Below are 20,702 nucleotides of genomic sequence, written 5' to 3'. Positions count from 1 at the left end.
CAGCTTCTCAGGGACTGAGGCAGGAGGATTGCTTGCACCCAGGAATTGGAGGTTGCAGTGAGCCACAATCAAGCCACTATACTCCAGCCTGGGCAACAGAGCAAGAACCTGTATCAATAAACAAAAAAAGAAAGGGAGAGTAGAGTGTACAATTTCTGTAAGTTTGTACATGCCATCTGATACTCTCTTATTCCTCTGGGCCAGCTCCTCTACCCCCAAGTCCCACCTCTTCTAAAACATCACAGGGTAACCTCAGCTTCTGATTCACCTGTTGCCCCAGGAAGAAAAGACTTTGTTTTTTGTTTTTTTTTTTCAAACTACAAGTTTCTGAGGGCAGAGGCCATGTTAGTTCTTGCTCATCACAGTACTTCCAGCACATATGCCAGGCACATTGAAAGTGCTCGGTGAATACTTGTTTCAGTGAACAAGAGAGGGAGAATGGTCCAAATGTCTATGGTTTTACTATTTCTAACAGTTAAATTCTAAAATGTTGTCATATTTAACCAATAAGACTATATAATCACAACTATATTGCAGAAGGAAATATTCATAAGAATTCATATCACTTTCAAAAAGAACATTTTGTCAAAATATGGATGTTTGGGAGAAATATTTTAGAAATAGAGCATTTCTAAAACAAAATCCAAGTGTTTTGTACTAAATCAAAACAAGCATCCCATGTTGTCAATCCCTTGATTTCAAACAAGGGCCCATGTAAATTACAAAATATTAGATGCAATATCCTACAAAACACAGCTGGGGCAAATCAGCTATTTTAATCTATATTTAAGCTATCTAAGTACAGAATGATATACCAGTTAATGAAAGACAAGATTTGAGTGAACTAGCAGAACAGTAAAATGACTATTACTGTTATCATAAAATTCATTGTCCACTGAGGTGGGAGGTTTGCTTGAGGCCAGGAGTTCAAGACCTTCCTGGCCAACATAGAAAGACCTTATCTCTAAAAAGAAAAAAAAAATGTATTAAAAAATTAAAGAGTAAAATTCATGATCCAAACAGTGGTAACACATTTAGAGTGAAAGGAGACCATTATGAAATAGGATTGGACACAGGGACAACAGGCATAAACCAGGACCATCCTATGTAGCATTTAACACAGCCCATTAAAATAGTTTGAACTTAATGGTACAGTTAGAGATATAAAACGGTTAAATATGTTAAATTTTTTAAGCGTGAATTTTATATTTCATGAAACTCACTGATAAAAGCCCAAACATAAAATTATGGTATCTTAGAACTTACACAGTTGTTAAGTAAGCAATAGGCACTTAATTTTTTATCAAGCATCTAATAAATACTAATTCTGTGTCAACTTGTCACAGGTGTGAGGAAAACAGCTGGGAAGAAGTCAGATGTCATCACTGCCCTTGAAGAACAATTATTCTAGTGAAGGAGACAGTATAAAATGAAGAAATGAGGGAAGCACAAACTATCGTATAGTAGCTGGCCTTCTTGCAGTTCCTAAAGCATGCCAGACTTTCTAAATTCAGGACCTTTGCACATATTCCTTTGGCCTGAGATGTTCTTCCCCCTTACACAACTGGTGCCTTCTCATCCTTTGCTCATTTTCTCAGGGGCCTTACCTAACCATTCTAACCAAAGAGGACTTCTTGCTCTCACTTAGCCACTCTCTTAGCCTTTGTATATTTCTCTCAGCGCACTTGGAATGTGTTTACCTTACATATTGAAGAGATGCTAATTTATTAACAATGATAGGCAAATTTATTGAGTATTTATTCAGAATCAAATACTATTTTGTTTTGTTTTGTTTTTTTGAGACGGAGTTTTGCTTTTGTTGCCCAGGCTGGAGTGCAATGGCTCAATCTTGGTTCACTGCAACCTCCACATCCCAGGTTCAAGCAACTCTCCTGCCTCAGCCTCCCGAGTAGCTGGGATGACAAGCATGGGCCACCATGCCCGGCTAATTTTTTTGTATTTTTAGTAGAAATGAGGTTTCTCCTTGTTGGTAAGGCTGGTCTCGAACTCCTGACCTCAGGTGATCCGCCCGCCTCGGCCTCCCAAAGTGCTGGGATTACAGGTATGAGCCACTGTGCCCGGCCCAAATACTATTTTCTAAGCACCTTATACGGACTACCTCATTTCCTCATTACAATAGCCCTTTAAGTAGGTACTATCACTAGCCTCATTTTTTATACATTGAAACTAAAGAAAAAATATTGTCCTCTATATTTCTAAATAATTAGTTTGTACTATTTCCTGATTTTTAAATTTGACAATTATTTCTAATTTCTTATTTCTTTATATCCATCTCTTTCTTAGCTTCCTAGTTTCAAGGATGAAATGTCTTATTCCCTTTGAGTCTACTTATTACCATTCGACTTACTTCTAAGAGTATGCATGTATTACTTTGAGAACAATGTCAAAATATAATCACCTAGTCTGTTCCTTTCCAGTTTCCTGATAAAAGCCAGATGATCATTATTTCATTTCTGGTGCCAGAACCTAGAGGCAACTGTGCTCTTCTAGAGGCTAGAAGTAATACCAAATACAGAAAATACTAAAACAACTAGCAGGGAATTTGAGTTTTACTTTTTTAGTTGGATAGGTTGCTTTTCTCCGGGTCGTATGTTTTCCCAACTATAAAAATGAAAGAAACTCACACACTTTAAGGATCTTTCCAACTGTGGTTTCTAGTGACAGAGTGATTTTGTGAGTAATTTCAGAATAACAAAATTATTTTCACATCCTGAACTTTTAAAAGTGGATTTAATACGTACCACTATGTAACCTGAATTTTGTTGTTGTTGTTAGCAACTTAGAGTACCCTGGTAAATACCTAAATTCTGCAGCATAAGCTACTACAAAAGGTACAGGCCAGGGTTAGACTACAACCTCCTGAACCACAGAAGTGTGCCTGCAGAACCTGCATTCAATCAACACAATAACTACTCAGAGGCACAGGGATGTTCTTTACCTCAATTTCTGAAAAGTTAGTATGCCAACTTAATGACACACATGCTCAGAGAAACAATATTTAAGAAAGGAGTTATGCCATCAGAAACCTTACAAGCCAGGCCAAAAAAAAAGAGTAATGAATGATCAAACCTTAGACCTAGAAGGAACCTCCAAAATGATCTAATCTAATCTCTTATCAGATGAGGCAACTGGTGGTCAAAGAGGTTGGTGATTATTCACACAGATAGTGGCAAACTAAGACTAGGAAACTGAGATTGCTTCTTAGTGCTCTGTCTACCACAAAATACTGAAAAAACCTCACTCTTACGATCACCTTTTTTTTTTTAAAGCTTTAGTGTGAAAGTGTTTATCTGGTTGGGGAGAGAAGAAGATACATCTCTACTCCTAACACAGCTAGGAAAGCTTATCAGTATCACGGGGACTTCCTTCATTCTCAGACCTTACATGAAACTGAAGGGTATGAAAGCCTCTAATAGAATTCAAACTTCTGCCAGCAATTATCTGGAATGAGAAATGGAATCTCCAGTTTTACTCTGTATTTTTCTTCCATTTGTTATAACACACAGCTATTTTAAAATAAATAGTGCAGCTTACTACTCTGACAAAAAGAGTATTATAAAACAATAGATACAGTATTGTTAGTATTGTCTACCATGTTAACATTCCCAAGAATTTTTGTAAAATAAAACACAAATCCTTCATACATTATAAACAAAGAATGGTGGCAAAGGGAAAAATAAATGGAGAAGAAAAAGATTTAGCTAACAGTAGATGTGTGTTAGGTATTTTTTATAACAGTAGGCCATAATGTAATTTTGAGAGCTAAAAACTGATTTTAAGACTGTCTGATACTAGCAAATGAATGAGGCTCAAACTCCTTATAGCTTAACATTCAAAACTCTAATCTCTCCCTATTCCACAGCAACCCTTCCCATTCACATTAGTCTGTCTGTCGTCCGTTAAACATCGGAATTCTATCTTCACACCTTAACTCATTCCCTCTGATCAGAATGTTCTTCCTTCCATTCCCTTCCCTGCCCCAATCTCTAAATTTTTATCTATCCAAATCATATCAGTTTTTTAAGGATCAACTCAGCTGCTGTCTCTGCTAAGACAGTCCCAGCCCTAAATTAACTTCTCCAGCTGGAATTAATCATTCCCTATGACCTTTGATAAACATTACTTTTATCATTCATTCAGTTCTCAAATGTCCTGCATTATACTTATCTTCTTTCTTGGATTACATTTTCTATAGGGGAGAGAACATAATACATATCTCAGAGGTCATACCACAGAATGGTTCATCAATAAATACTACTGAATGAAAAGAAAAAATTTAGCCCAATGATCACGTGCACAAAACCATCACTTTTTTCAGATTACCTAAATGCTGCAAGATAAACTAAAAATAAGAGTTGTACATATTGTTAAGATGACACATATTACATGAATTTAACTATTTAATCAAAACTTTTTTTTTTTGAGACACGGTTTCACTCTGTCGCCCAGGCTAGAGTGCAATGGCTTTATCATAGCTCACTACAGCCTTAAATCCTCAGCTCAAGTGATCCTCCCATCTCAGCATCCCAAGAGCTGGGACTATAGGCTGGAACCAACAAGCCCAGCTAATTTTTATTTTTAAGTTTTTTTTGTAGAGATGGGGTCTCCCTATGTCATACAGGTTCGTCTTGAACTCCTAGGCTCAAGCAATCCTCCCACCTCGGTAACCAAAACTTTCCTTAGTGAGATATCAAAGAAGTTGGGAAATATTATAGTTGAAATAGACACACGTATCTACATAAAATGAATGCCACAAAAATTCAAATTCATTGCACAGCAAATTTGAATTCTATCCATCCAGAGCAGGCATACGTTTCTCTTTTTATCCAAGATTAGAGTAAGCTGAAACACTGTTGAATCAACAACAAAGGAAATCGATGCCAGAGTTTAACTTCACAGAAGGCCACTCTGCCTTGTGCTCCTTACTAAAGTAGGAAACCATGGATTGACAGCATCTGCAGTTGAGCACAACTGTCATGACAGCAAATTCTCATATAATTACACAGCACTAAAGACTTTAGACATTATCCCCCACAGATTTTCTAGATGTAAGTACTACTGTTAGTAAACTTTATTATAGTTACAGTTCTAGAATCCTAGTTGGAAAAAGTAGATTTAGGGGATACTGGCCCTGTATCCTCAGTGTGACAACTTGTTTTCATAGAAAGCTGGTGCCCACCTTGTGCCCAGGCACTGAGCTAGATGCTAACATGTACTATTTCTTTCAATCCTCGCAGAAACCTTGAGAAAAGAATTGTTATTCCCATTTTTACAGATTTCCGGGCAATTAAGACATAGAGAGTTTAACTTTCCTAAACTCACCCAGCTAGTAAGTAATGATGCTGATGTTTGAACAGTGAGTTGTCAAGCTCCAAACCCATGTTCTTTCCACTGCCCTAACTGCCACACAACAATTCCTGAAAGTCAAATCAAGAATACCATCTAGAGTGTGGGCATGGTGGCTCACGCCTGTAATCTCAGCACTTGGGGAAGCTGAGGCAGGAGGACTGCTTAAGGACAGGAGTTCCAGACCTTGGCAACATAACAAGACCTGTCTCTATAAAAAATTTAAAAGTTACCTGGGCAGGGTGGTCTGCGCCTGTAGTTTTAGTTGCCTCGGAGGCTGAGGTGGAAGGACTACTTGAGCCCAGGAGTTCAAGGGTGTAGTGACCTATGATCATGCCACTGTACTGCAGCTCGGGCAACAGAGTGAAACCCTATCTCTGGGTGGGGAAGGGGGGTGCAGGGGAAGGAATACCAGCCAGAAATTGACCAAAAGAAAAATCTATTGGAACAGAAAACCAAATATTGCATGTTCTCACTTGTAAGTGGGAGTAAACACTGAGTATACATGGACATAAAAGTGGGAACAATAGACACTGGGGACTACAAGGGGAACGGAGGGAGGCAGGTGCAGACTGAAAAACTACCTGTGGGTACTATGCTCACCACCTGGGTGATGGGATCATCTGTATCCCAAAACCCAAGCATCACAAAATACACTCATGTAATGAATCTGCACGTGTACCCCCTGAATCTAAAATAAAAGTTGAAGTTACGGGGGTGAGGGGAGACTGAAGATTTCAGTTAGAATTTAGATTGGGCATATAATGTTGGAGAATGAAAAGATGTCTACTATTTGTACGTGGAGGAAAACAAGATACAAATCAGATAGTAATTAGCCATTTTCTTTCAAGAATATCTATAATGTGAAATCAAATTTAGAATCGTTTGTGTGAGTTTTGCTCATACACTAAAGCTAACAAGAGTGTCAGGTAGGGGAAAAACTATTTTTATTCTCATATACTGTTGGTGACCAAAAATTGGCACTTTTTTACCATAATCAAAAAGTGTGATTTTATAATAATCAAAAAATGTTTGTATATACTGTGATCAAGTAATTCTACTTTTAGAACTTTGTCTGGAAAAAATAAGGAAATACACCAGGATTTAAACTACAGGAATGTTTGTTACAGTGCTGTTTGTATTTGCCAAAACTTGGAGCTTAAGTATCCAACAAAAAGATTGTACACATGAAAATGGTTAGGATGATAAATTTTATGTTATCTACATTTTACCTCAGTTAAAAATTAAAACATTAAGAAGTATAAATTGGCCAAATAACACAGGCATGCAAAAGTTAGCTATATAACCATTAAAGATACCATAATGGAAGAATAATGACATGAAAATACACAAATTATATTTGGTAAAAAATCGTTTGCTAAATAGTATATATGGTTTAATTAAAAAATATATTATTAATATGTACATACATTTATAGACTAGAAGGATACACACACTCACACCCCCAAAACGTGAACTGTCTAATCACAGAATAGGAGCATTACTATTATTTTGTCCCTTTCTTTTAGCTTATCTATATTTTGTACTTCTTTGACAGACTCATATTACTAGTGTAATTTTTAAGAGGATAGAAGACTGAAGGATGTTAATGTCTTAGTTTAGGGAAGCAATACATCTGAGGTCATGATTCCTCAAACCACAAACACTACATTAGCAAGAGATATTGCCAAAGGAGTCAAGAATTTTTCTAGTTGCCCCCCAGACTCACACACAGTACCCTGATGACTTATTCATCTGTATGTTTCCAGCACCTCGCACAATAGCTGATATGTAAACATAAATGCTTAGAGAATGAACAGCTGCTTATATTTACATAGCACTCTATCTTGTATATAGGGAGTTCATGTATATCATCTCATTTGATCCCCCAATAACCTTGTGAAGTGGGCATAAACATTCCCATTTAGAAGCAAAAAACTGACAGTGGAGAATTAGATCTTAGGGTTACTAAACTAACACATCTCAGAAAAGAGAATGCATAAAGTTGTCAAGTAATAAGTTTTATGCTACACCACAAAGATATTAAAATGCATGCAAGTGTTCATTCAACAGTAAACACTTATTGAAGAGCCTCTAAATGCCAGGTACCTGTCTGTGTATGGGGAAATGCAGCAGTGAACAAATGCCACTAAATCCCTTCCCTGCCCTCATGAAGCTTATATTCCTGTTGGGGAGAGGGGGAAAGAAACAGAATATCAGGTTAAACAATGTTAAGAACTATGAGGAAGAGTAATGAAGAGTAAAGGGAGAATAAATTAGTTTTACTCTTCGAAGGATGGTCTGAGAAGGCGTCCTTGATGGCAGAAAGTCAAGTTAAAAAAAAAAAAAAAAGGAGCCATGAGACTTATATTCTGAGAGAAGACATCAAATATAAAGGCCTCAAGGTGTCAAATGTGCTTGTAGTAACTAAAGAATAACAAGACCAATATGGCTAGACTGCAGGGAACCTTGGAAATCACTAGGAAATGAGGTCAGTCAGCCTGAGACTTTAGGTTTAAAAATATAATTCTTTAATGTGTTATTGATGAATAAAATCTGGAATTTCAACAACATTCACTTATCTCTTTAATCCATTTTGTCCAAATAATATTTAAAAGCTAGAGGAAAAATCTACTAAAATATTACTTAGCTGTTCTATTTACATGATCGAATTTTTTATCATATTCTTATGGTGTACTCCAAAACTTTTGTAAATGTTGTCTAACATCAGGGTCTAACTCAATTTCTGTAAAAGGAAGCAATGCACAACTTTAAAAGGCAATATGACTAAAGATGTTATTGGAACAACAAGGAAAACATGAGTATAGACTGTACATTAGATAGTAATACTATGAAAAGTATTAGATTTCTTGAATGTAGTAACTGTATTGCAGATATACAGAAGAATACTTTTATTTTTAGAAGACACATGCAGTGGTGTGGTGGTAAATGTTTAACAACTGGCTCAGAAAGGAAAAAAGGCCTTGGTTTGTAGCACTGCTAATTTCCATGGTATAAATACCGTTACCATGGCTGATTTCAAGTAACCAACTAGGTGTAGAGTTGAAATGAAATGTACACAATCAGCTTTTGCAAGCCAGTACCTGCCAGCTCTAGCATACTGCTGGATACATGTAGTATGTGGGGCTGAAGTGTCAAGATGTCTGCAACTTACACAAGTGGCCAACAGGTATATGAAGATATGTTCAACATTACTAATAACCAGAGAAATGCAAATCAAAACCACAATGAGATACAACCTTACTCAGGTTAGAACGGCTGGAGACAAAAGAAAACAAATGTTGGCAAGGATGTGGAGAAAAGGGGAACAGTTACACACGGTTGAGACTGTAAGTTATTACAGCCATTACGGAAAACAGGACAGAGGTTCCTCAACATATCAGAGATAGAACTACCATATCATCCAGCAATTCCACTACTGGGCATGTATATCCAAAGGAAATGAAATCAGCATGTTGAAGAGATATCTGTACTCCCATGTTTATTGCAGTACTATTCACAATAGCCAAGACATGGAATCAATCTCTGTCCATAAAGAAAATGTGGTACACACACACGTGCATACACATAATGGAATACTATAGAGCCACAAAAGGAATAAAATACTGTCATTTGCAACAACATAAATGAACCTGGAGGACATCGTGTTCAGTGAAATCAGCCAGACACAGAAAGACAAATACTGCAAGATCTCACTTTTGTGGAATCTTAAAAAAAGCTGTTATCATAGAAGCAGCGAGTAGAACAGTGGTTTCCAGAAACCGGGGAAGGCAAAGGAGAGAATAGAGAGAGGTTGATCAACAGATACAAAGTTACAATTAGATACGAGGAATAAATTCTGGTGTTCTACTGCATAGTAGGATGACTGAGGATAACCCTAAACTATTGTATATTACAAAATAGCTAGAAGAGGCTTTTGAATTATCCCACCACAAGGAAATGATAAATGCATGAGGTGAGAGATATGCTGAATACCCTGATTTAATTATTACACAATACATATATGTATTAGAACATCATATTGGACCTCATAAATATATACAATTGCAATGTGTCAACTGAAAAAAGTAGCAGTTTGAAATAATAAACAAAAACGCTTTGCATTAAAAATAGAAAAAATAGACAACAAAACTCCATGTCTATCCATCCCACCCACCTATCCCACCTACTTATATGGAGATACAAAAGTTGTAAAATGTTAACAATTAATCTATGAAAAGGTAAATGGATGTTAATCGTAGTATTTCAACTCCTCAGTGGGTTTGAAATTTTTAATTATAATAATGGTAAAGCAAGCAAAGTATGGTAACTTAGAGAAATCCTATGGTCAGTTCTTTTATAAAATGAATAATAATTTTTTGTATATCAGCATCCTTCTGTCAAACATACCAAATATGATACAGACCTTTAAAGTTATTTTAAGACCAAAACAAACAAAAAGAAGTTTGTCAATATCAAGGGCTAAAATTGTACATTCTCTTACTGTTAAAAATTTAAGTAGAAATGGCCAACTAGATAATGATCTCTCTCACAAACCATGATCTCTCTTCACAAAAGAAAATTGCTAATGTGATGGAAAATGTAAATGCATTTTCTAGATGTTAGGATAAAGTTTTATAAATAGCCTAATTTCAGATACTGATGCTAAATTAATTCCATTCAGGAATATACATTTGGTTGAGTGGGAAACCAAAATATGAAAACTTTAAATATTAATTTATTTATTCCCAAATACAGTTTGGTCATGTTCCCAAAAGCGGTATGTTTAAGTTTGACCATTATTTAGGCTTAAATATTACTGACAAGCAACATAAGTTATGATTAGATTCCCAGAGGAGTCTACCAAAGGTTTCTTAACCTATAATGGCCATCTTGCAGCATCATGGAACAAATCTAAATTCTGGGTCACAGAAGCAGAAGGCCCATGCTCCAAGCACTGTATTAATCCTAGGTAATACTCTGAAATAAAGAAAAAAGCAATTTTGGGCAACATCTCACCGCTCTGTATTTTCCATCAGCCTCTTTCTAGTTCCCACCTCTGCCTCACTCTCCGCCCTGATGCTGCTCTAAACTGTTCATTATGGTCTACTATCACCCAGAAACAGTGGGTTGTGTTCCGAATTACCTACTTTCCCTCTCCCATTGCATTTGCATTAAAGATTGGGTAGTTCAATGCTGGTTTTGATTTTTTTCTATGTGGTTGTATATTTCAGAAGACAAAGTTGAAAGTGACATAATAAGCGTCCATTGATCTTTTATGCTTGTTACAACTAGTTTTCAAAACGGAGTTCTGAAACACTCATTTCCTCAGTGCAGCTGTTCCAAGTTGTGTATTCTTGTTAGCAGAGGAAACCACTCAGCAATCCCTACCCAGTGCTAGGCATATGTTAAGTGCCAAACCATATGTTCTCAGTTTACCTTTCCCACAAGGCTTAAGGTTGATGGTATTAGAGCAAAAAGACAAAACCGTTGTTCAGAAAGGCTGTGTAATTTTTTCAAGGTCATTTGGCTGGTAAGTGCCGAAGTCAGAATTTCAATCTAAATCCGATCCTAAAAGCTTAGTGTCTTAACTTTTCTTGCATTATAGTACGCTGCTAAAAGGAAACCATTTAAACTAAAATATGACCATCTTTTCAACCATCCTTGAAAAATGTATAACTAAGTATACATTTATTAATCCAAGTGGATCTCTAGTTTGGTATAATTTCTGTCAGGATAGCAAGAGGAAACTAAAAGTTATAAAATCCTCATACTGTGTGAATAGCACCAACTAAGATGCAGCTGGCTGTGTTTGGGAAGACCTGGCCCTTTGCTCATCTATACAAATAATCCTGCCCACAGAGTAAATTAGTCCACATTTATATAGCATTTCACAGCTTACTATGTTCTTTGACACATTATCTTAGTTGAAGCTCTCAAGCAACACCCTTGGCCAGCTACATCTTCCAGATAAGAAAACAGGTTTGGGACTTAGTCCAAGAATGGGTCCCAAATCTAAACTATAAATCCTTTGAGTTTTTTTCCTATTACTCTATCCGACTTGTACTTTCTTATACTCATAAACCTGAGGTTTACCAATTTGAACATACAGACATTCTCCCTCTCTCTCAGAAACAGCAACAGGAGCAAATTCAGCACAGGGGGTGGACGTCAGAGAGCTTCTAGCAAATGTTTGTGCATGAATCATCTGTTAGTCAGATGTATATAAACTGGAAACTATTGTCACCAAACGGCTTTTGCCTACTTTGAAGATATTTTATAGTGTTTTAATTCCATAAGATATGATTAATTAAGAAATATAATCTTTATTTTATTTTATTATTTTTTTTGAGACTGAGTCTTGCTCTGTCGCCCAGGCTGGAGTGCAGGGGCGTGATCTCGGCTCACAGCAAGCTCCGCCTCCCAGGTTCACTCCATTCACCTGCCTCAGCCTCCTGAGTAGCTGAGACTATAGGTGCCCGCCACCATGTCTGGCTAATTTTTTTTTTATTTTTAGTAGAGATGGGGTTTCACCATGTTAGCCAGGATAATCTCGATCTCCTGACCTCATGATCCACCCGCCTCGGCCTCCCAAAGTGCTGGGATTACAGGCGTGAGCCACCGCGCCTAGCGAAATATAACCTTTATTTAAGTAAGTTATGGACAGTATCCTTCAATGTATTTCCAAAAAATTGTGTATAAAATTGTGATAAGAACCTAACAGTCATTAACTCAAACCAATCCCTAAACTGGCAGAATTTCAGCTGGTATCAGTAAAACAGTCAAAGATTGCTACCTAGCTGCTCCTATTCCTATCTGCTCCACAAACACTGAGACATACAAGTCTTCTTTCATTTAACAAATATGTATTAAACACCTATGCACCTACCATGTACAAGACTGCTTACTAAATGATGGGAATACAGGTGTGAATAAGAGACAAGGTTTCTGGACTCACAAAACTTAAAATCTAGCTGTAGAGACAGACAATAAACAAAAGAAATTACAAAATGTTGTCAATGCTATGAAGGAAATACAGGCTGCTCAGACACAGAATAACAAGGGATATCTCATTTAATAAATTACAGCAATTAACATTCACTGAGCACTTTAGATAGGGTAGTGACAGAAAACCTCTCTGAAAAAATGACAGTTAAGTTCTATAACAAAAGAATGACATGGAGCCGCCAATGTGATGACTGGGGAGAAAGGCTTTCTAGGCAGCAGGAATTGCGCATACAAGATCCTGAGTGGTAATTAAAAACCTAAAAGGCAGTTAGTGGGGCTGGATATGGTAAACAAGGGGAAGAGATGAGTATCTTTTACATGGAAAGGGAAATATGAGAAATCTCAACTCAAATCATTACTAGGAATTGTGGTATTACACACGGGCTCTTAGTCTAATATTTTTGATTATCAACTGGCATTTTTTACCTATTCCATCCTGTTTTACTTAAGTAAGAGTCTGGGCCAGGTGCATAGTGGTGTGACACCTGTAGTCTCAGTTACTCTGAGAGGTTTAAGGCAGGATGATCTCTTGATCCCAGGAGTTGGAGGCTACAGTGAATTATGATTGCACCACTGTACTCCAGTCTGAGTGACAGAGTAAGACCCTGCCTCATGAAAAAGAAAAAGTCTTACGTGAAGAGCTATTCTGATTTTTCACCTATTTGAGCCAAGACAGAATTAACTATTAACAAATTGACTTTGGTTTACCTACTAAGAAGTACTGTTTCCAAGTACTACAATTTTGCCTTTTCATTATTGAAAAAAAAATCAGTATTATTAGTCTGAGTTTAATATTTCCAGTTTTTAAAATCCCCAGCCTCAAAAAGGGTGAAAACATTTTCATAATTAGATCCAAAGGCAAGAAAGGCAAAAGAATAAATATAAATATTCTTTAACAACTAATTTTTTTCTACATTTGTTCACAACGCAGAATGCTCAGACCCCATGGGTTTCTTCAGTTCTTGAAGAGAACATCAATTTTTAAGTCACTCTCCTTATATACACATTTGCCTCTCAGTTCTGCCTTCCAATTATCTTTTTTTCTCATTCTTCAAAGAAATGACAGAGTTTAGTCCACTGAATCATTTCCTTCTTACTGGATGACAGGCAAAAACACAGACGGGGTATTTCTATGTCAACCCCTTTAGTATCTGAATCTCAGAAGTTGTATCAAGCCAGTGATTATTTGACAGCTACTCATGTCAAGACTCATCAACATAAATGGATGAAAGACCAACAGTAGCCAGCTTTTAACTTGAGATCACAGTGAATATACAAAACATGCAGCTGAATTAGCCCCCTTCTTTTGTCTTCCTCAGCTTTCACTAACTGACTGGCTTCTTCTTTAGAAAATGTCCAAAAATAATAGTTTATATTTGAATGCTAAGTGTCAGCCACTGTTTTAAGCACATCACATACATTAATTTAATCCTCAAAATAACCATGAGCTGAGGTACTATTACTTTCCCTATTGTAAAGATAAAAGCTGAGGCAGAGAGGATACGCAGCTTTCCAAGATCACAGTACTTACCAAATACCTGTTTTGAGTTTTCCTCAAGTATTTTTAAACCACTTTGGTCCCAAAATCTTATGGTATTTTAACATTAGTTACTGCTACCAGTCAGGGAGCTTAAGAGCATGTGCTCAAGTTCACTTCACATTTGAGCATGCCCTTTTATTAGCTGTGTAACCTTGGGTAAGTTAACAAACTTCTCTCTGTGACTCAGTTTCATTTATCCATAAAACAGAGATGACAACAGCATCTATTTCCTTGAGTATCTGTGAGGATTAAATGAGTTATATATGTGAAGTACTTAAGACAGTGCCTGGCACATAGTATGAACAAGTATTAGCTATTGTTATTCATACTATCACCACCACCTCTACCTGGGAATTTAGCAAAAGGCTGCTTTATTTAATCTAGTCAATATTTCTTCTACAACATCTGCCATTTCTTTTGTTTGACTTACATCAACTAACAATGAACTATTCTTAGCAAGCAATGCACCTAATTGCTTTGCTACATTTTTCTAGTCCTTAACACTTCTTTCCTCCTATTTCACCTGCCTAGGAGTGAATTGTTTGAGGTTAATAGGGTTGCATTATGCTACAGTTAAGTTCATAAACCACTGGAATTCTAAGGCTAATGTCTACATTTGTAATATAGCCAATATGGAGGAAAAAACTAAGCACTTCTCTGTTTTAACCTCAAAAACAAAAACCCCAAAATAGTGTGGTGTTTTGTTTGTGGAACACATTTTGTACTAATAGTTTTAACTTAAAGATCAATAGCCTACAATGTTTTTGAATATGAATTGTAACAGTAGATTTAAATTACTAATTTATTGATGATTTATTTTATAGGTCTTAATCTTTCATAGCAGTTTTGATAAGCTCAGCTATCAAAAATACAAAATTAGAAATACATTTACAACATAACCTAATATGTTTTTAATTACTTCTACACTAAGACCACATTTATTTTTAAATAGAGATAGGGTCTTGTTATGTTGCCCAGGGTGGTCTTGAACTCAAGGTGGTCTCGGTCTCAAGCTCAAGCTATCAACCCGCCTCAGCCTCCCAAAGTGCTGGGATTACAGGCATGAGTCACCGCAACAGGCCATGGACCACACTTTAGACTTCTCTTGAAACACCAGCTATTCAATATACACAAAGATCTAGAACCAGGTCCAAACTTGTACATCCCTGAGTCAAAGGTGGAATAACATTAAATTTTCCAGCTGCCCAGCTCTAGTCAGCTGTTAACATCACTTAAAAATCTAATTATTCCAGAAAGCTTAGTCCACCCATGTCATCCTTGACATATAGAAGTCATAACTGTAATAGCAAATGACAATATAAAGAAACACATTATACATATACTGCAAGTATCCTTCTGTAGCTTTTATATTTTCTCAGATAACTATATATTGAAAAATTATTAATCTGCTCGAGCCTTAGCAGGTTGAACACTATGAATGCAAAACAAAACAAAATAGCGTTAGGTTATTAAACATTTCATTATTTCTTCTGTTGAGTGTATCTTATAACTGACCAATATATAAGCATCTATAGTATTTATTTAGCATAATAAATGCTATTATTTATTTAATATCTGCTATGTGCCAATCACTGTCATATTTCATTCTAACTGTGAGAAGTTGGAATTATTCCCATTTTACAGATAAGGAAACTGAGACCCTTAGAGGTTATGTGATGAAGATTAGAGAGCAAGCAAATAATGGAACAAGTATAAAAACACAAAAGCTTGTGCTAATGACAACATCTAAGACTCATCTTTGGCAGTGTTACCCAAGTAATGTTATATTATTGTTTAAAATTAAATTTTTTACCTTTACAGTGAAATACTATTGACTATTGTGAAATGTAGCTATCATGCTATACCATAACATCTTATTTGAAAATATAGTAGAAACTCCTGATCTTCAGATAATTTTTTCTATTGGCTATCAGTTTGTTTTTATGGAGGGTATAGAGAGCAGAACTGACCAATGCTCCCCATACCTTCCATAAAAACAGACAGTCAATAGAAAAAGAATTAAGCTTTTTTTCCTGACCCCCACCTTAGACTTTTACTGTTAGCCAACCAACTATCACACTCAATTATGTGGGATAAGAGGCTATTGTATTTATTTAGAAACTTTAACTCTTTGAGGTACAGCTGTGTCCCACAAAACTAGTATCTGAGTCTCTACATTAAAATTCACACTTTACTCACATTCTGAATGAGTAGCTGAGAAGTTCTCCTATTTATGTTCATCTTATAGAAACTTAGTGTTAAGTATAGTTATCTAATTCTCTAGCTTAGAGACTAAAAGCAGGAAAATTAAAAGGTGGCAAGGATAAATATATTAACAAAAACTATTGACATCCAGGGAACATAAAAATCAGAATAAAAAAGATAGGCTGAGATAGTTTAAACTAGAGACAAAAAAAAAATCTCAAACCAGAAGCATGAACATTTTTAAAATGTCTCCATATATCATGATTACAACTGAAAATATTTTGACGTTTAAAAAGTTTCAATTATCCAGAAAAGTAATTTATATAGGATAGTTCTTTAGATACCAATGTAGTTAAAAAAAAAAAAAAGAAGTATAACTGTTTTCTTGTTAAGAGTTGTCCATAACTGTGCCTTTCAAATTGCAGGTCATCATGACCCATTAATTGGTGAAGAAATCAATTCAATGGGTGGTGACAGCAATTTTTCAAAACGTAAAACAGAATAGAAAATACAACACTACATTGCGCACAGTAAGGGTAAGTACATTTGTGAAAAGCTTATTTCAGTATTTCTGTACTAGTTTGCTAAGTAAAAGATTACTTACACAGGTCTTAGTAAAAGAAAAAAAAAAGCCATAGGTCTAAAGGTTTATGTTATTATTATGGAATATAATCACAATACTAAACTCACAATCCCATCATCTTTACCCGAGAATGCTAAAGAAAGCTACAATTTTTAAGGTGAAAACTTCTTTGGAAATCTTGATGAATAAATTTGTTTGCCCTAAAAATCTGTATCAGTACACCACTAAACATTTTATTGTGTTTAACACTCGTTTTGGCTGCAAATACTATTTTAAAAACTGCTTATGACTGTAAAGCAACTTTTCAAAACAATTCAAAATAAATAGTGACTTTGATTTTATTTGCTTGTTTATTCTGAGATTCAATTACTAACCTTGGTGCCATTTTTCCAAAGTCATTGATGTAATCTAAAAATCTAAACTTGGTATATTCTACACAAGGAACCTGCTCATGAGCAATACACTTACTAATACTTGATACACACATAGCTGCTGCCTAATTGTATATCATAGCCAACACCTAAAACTAATTTAACTCACTAAATTAAGTACGGTTTTCTCCAATTCCTTCTGGTGCATTTCAATAGACCTATTTTACACAGAGAATTTGTCTAATTACTTTGAAAAAATATATGGAAAAATAACCAGTTTAATATATATAAATTTTAAAGTAAGCATCTAATTCGTTGGATAAATTAATATTTGCAATCCTAAAGACTTGGATTTGGAAGGAAACCTGTCATCTAGTCCAGCCCCCTACCAAATAAAATAATCCCCACTTCACAGTGTTCCTTGGAATCAAACTCATATCTGACGGAAAAGCTCTCACTACCAACCATTATTATATTAACATTTTCTAAAATTGGTTCTTGCCATTAATCAGAAGACTGATTAAACAATTACCTTGAAATCCTTGAAAAACAGTGTATATAATATTCTTACAAATCCTGAAAATACAGGTTTAAAAAGGAAGTGACATTTACTTATCACTAGGGATTTCAGTGGCCCAAACTGTCCATATGCTGGTATACTGAATACTGGAGTACTCTGCAAACTTTTGGAGTTTGCTTAAAGCACAAAAATCAACTAATCAAAGTAGTAATAAAATAATACTTATCAACTCAAAATCTTAAGTTTTCTCTTCATTTTATTAAGTTCACATTCAAGTTTAAAAAGCTTATGAACTTCTTGAAAGCTGAAGTTAACTGACTGCCTAAAAACGAACAAGTACAACTCTAAAATACCTGTATTGTGGCAACAGATACAAATACAGTTCTTTACTTTCATTTTGAGATACACTAGAATCTCTCTTGAAGCTACTGTTTCAGAAGCACTTTTGTTAAAAAAGCTTAACCTTCTCTTCCATATGCCTTTCTCTACCTCACCAGCTGGAATCTGTCACAAAAACAGATAATCACATATGATACAGAAATAGTTGATCCTACTGCAGAATTAGGTTAACACTTCTAAATTGAGGCATAGAAAAGAAGGGGGTGGGGGAACAAGCCCTACTTAAATAATTTACCTCGGTCTGGCTTCATTTTCACATCCAATTTTCACCCAAAGTGCTGTGAAATGCACGTGTGGGTTCTTTCAACAGGCTCGCCGCTGATTCTACGGCTTCTGCTTCGTTTTCAAAATGCTGAAAGAGATAAAAATAAAATTAATCTGGCCCTATTCTAATACCCGGACCTTGCAAGTAAACTACTGTTAAGTTAGGCCTCTTCCTGGCACCAACTGCGGTGACAGCACCCTCGGCTGGTCTGAAAAAAGCAAAACTCTCTTTGCACCGCCTCCCCCATCTCCTCCGGATCGAGCACCCTCTTCCCTGCCTCTGTGCTCTCCAGGCCAATGTGTCCTTCTCTGACACACAGTCTCTGAACCAAAGCGGGATCTATTTATAACCTGGAGGTACAGGCAAGAAGAAGAAAAAGATTCGAGCAACACAAACTAACCCCTTCGTACAAAAACGCCTCTGGGAACAGAGGCACCTCCGCAGGGCTGGTATGGAAATTCTTCCACCTGGTGCCTGGGCGCAGCCAACTCTTCCAGTCCCCTGCGCCTCCCGAGCGCTCCGCCCGCCCCGCCGGGCCTCACCTGTGTAATTACCCTCTGGCTAGCCTTCCTGCGGCAACTGCGGCCAAGTTTACACAGAAACCCGAGTCACCTCCTCCTGCCCAGCCCCCAGCCCCAAACGAACTCTTCCGGGCTGTCCCGGGGCGACCCTACCAACTCCCAACCAGTCCTCCGCGGCCGTCTCCGGGGGAGGTGTTTACAGCCGGGGGCTTGCCCCCTGCTCTGCGCAGCCCCTTCCGTCCCGCCGCGGCCCCGGATTTCCTTCAGCCCCGCCGCACCGAGCGCCGCGCCTGCCCCTCTCCCTGCCGGAGAGTTGTTTTCATGGCGCTCTCGGGCTGGCCGGCTCCTCGGCTCCCTCGGCCGACCTCTGCTGACTAACTCGCTCTCCTCTCTCGTCCCAATCCCGCCTCCTCTTGGCACTTCTCTCCACCGCTCGCCCAGCGGCTCACATCACACTCCCACCTCAGACCTCAGGCTCCGAGAGGCGCAGGGCCGGCGGGAGCGGAGTGTGGAGCGCAGCGGCCCCAGGGGCTGCCTCAGGGGACCGTGGGGACCCGAGACGACCAGCCCGAAGCGGCTCCCCGGCGCCCCTGTGGCCATCCACCCGCGCCTCAGCCACCGCCTCGCTCCGCTCCCTACGCTCAGCCCCTCGCCCTGCCTGACTGACACCGGAGCCCCGCGGCCCCCGGGCTTCCCCCGCCCGTATCTCCAGCCGGCCCTCTTGCCCAGAGCTTCTGCCAGCTCCTTGCCCGCCCGCTGTCTCTAGCTCTGGCGCCCGGGCTCCCCGTCCCCCTCGCTCGGCCAGTTCTTTCTCTGCTGTTTGCCCTGTCAAAACACTGCCTGGGTCACGTGTCCCAACAACAGCCAACCCCCCCCGCTCGTCACTTCCTCCCCGGCGGCCTCCGCGGCCCTGGCGCCCAGTTGCTATGGCAATGCCGCCGCTCGCCCCGGAGCGCTAGTTTGGGACCGGGTTTTCGGTGCAGGTGCTCGGCGGGTGCGACGGCGCTGGAGATGGCGGCCGGGAGGCACCGGCGGAATACGGGAAGCCTGAGAGGTCCCAGGCACTTCGGCTGCTCCCCCAGCCGGCCCAGGCGCGCCTGGATTCTGAGACTAGGAATCGGAGCTGCGCTATTAGAGCGCAGGGTAACTGGGGAGATGTCATCCAAGGGCCTGCCCCAGACGTGGAGGATAATTATAGTCTCCTCCTCCTCCTCCTCCACACGGGATGCTGGCGCAGAGTTGTGATCGAGCCCCAAGTGGATTGCAGCGCATAATGGAACCCTGGTGTAATGTGGCCGGGACAGGAGGGTGGGCAGCTATGCGGGTCAGGGAGTGGGATAATTTAAGAACAGGAAGCCCACCCCCACCCTAGATTTTCCCAAATCACTAAGGATTTTAGTAGGATTCAGAACCCAAGCTTCCAAGACACTGGCTGTGCTAAAAATAATCTTCATAACTTCTAAAACACTGACTCATGGGCAGGAGGACACTTTGACAGCATGTTATTGTTGGGGAGCTGTAATTTTGTTGTTGTGCTATAGCAATGTGACATGATGACATTTCGTGTTGTGATGTTGTCGTCATTCAAACACAAACAGATGACAAGAATCTGCTGTACTTAAAAAAACCCAATCTTAACAAGCGCTGCAGCTATTAGCTACTCAATCTGTAGACAAAGTACATCTGGGGCATGAGCCCAAATGGAGACAGGTAAAAATTTGCAAGGCTCTTTGGTTTCATTAGAAAAAGTTTTTTTTTAGATATAATTTTGCATAAAAGGATCACAACAGGAAAGTACTAGGACAAGTCTAAGGCAATTTTATTTGTGCCTTTCTGTTTTAAATTTTTTTTTTTTTTTTACAATGAGCCTATTATTTTCACATCAGAAGAGTTTTATAAAGTGCAAGATTGACAGTTCTATTT

At 38.2% G+C, this 20,702-nt stretch overlaps 1 protein-coding gene across 4 annotated transcripts in view; it reads right to left on the bottom strand.

Annotated features, from left to right (window-relative positions):
* The window catches only part of FAM214A (family with sequence similarity 214 member A), a 98,167-nt gene extending 78,543 nt beyond the window's left edge, over positions 1-19,624 (bottom strand). For 3 of the 4 annotated variants that reach the window (XR_649134.4, XM_003900957.5, XM_021940571.2), the window contains exons 1-2: positions 18,659-19,624; positions 18,229-18,345 (exon numbers count right to left, since the gene is read on the bottom strand). Coding sequence is in view for 3 of the 4 variants with exons in the window: in XM_003900957.5 (XP_003901006.2) it covers positions 18,229-18,244 (16 nt within the window). In the remaining variant the exon portion in view is untranslated. The remainder of the gene's footprint in view (positions 1-18,228; positions 18,346-18,658) is intronic. The other variant, XM_003900958.5, reaches the window with a different exon arrangement.
* Between the last annotated feature and the right edge of the window lie 1,078 nt (positions 19,625-20,702).

The sequence above is a fragment of the Papio anubis genome, unplaced genomic scaffold (assembly GCF_008728515.1).
Source record: "Papio anubis isolate 15944 unplaced genomic scaffold, Panubis1.0 scaffold136, whole genome shotgun sequence".
Lineage (NCBI taxonomy): Eukaryota > Metazoa > Chordata > Mammalia > Primates > Cercopithecidae > Papio > Papio anubis.
The sequence above is the reverse complement of the archived record's forward strand: the minus strand, read 5'-3'. Positions and strand labels throughout refer to the sequence as shown.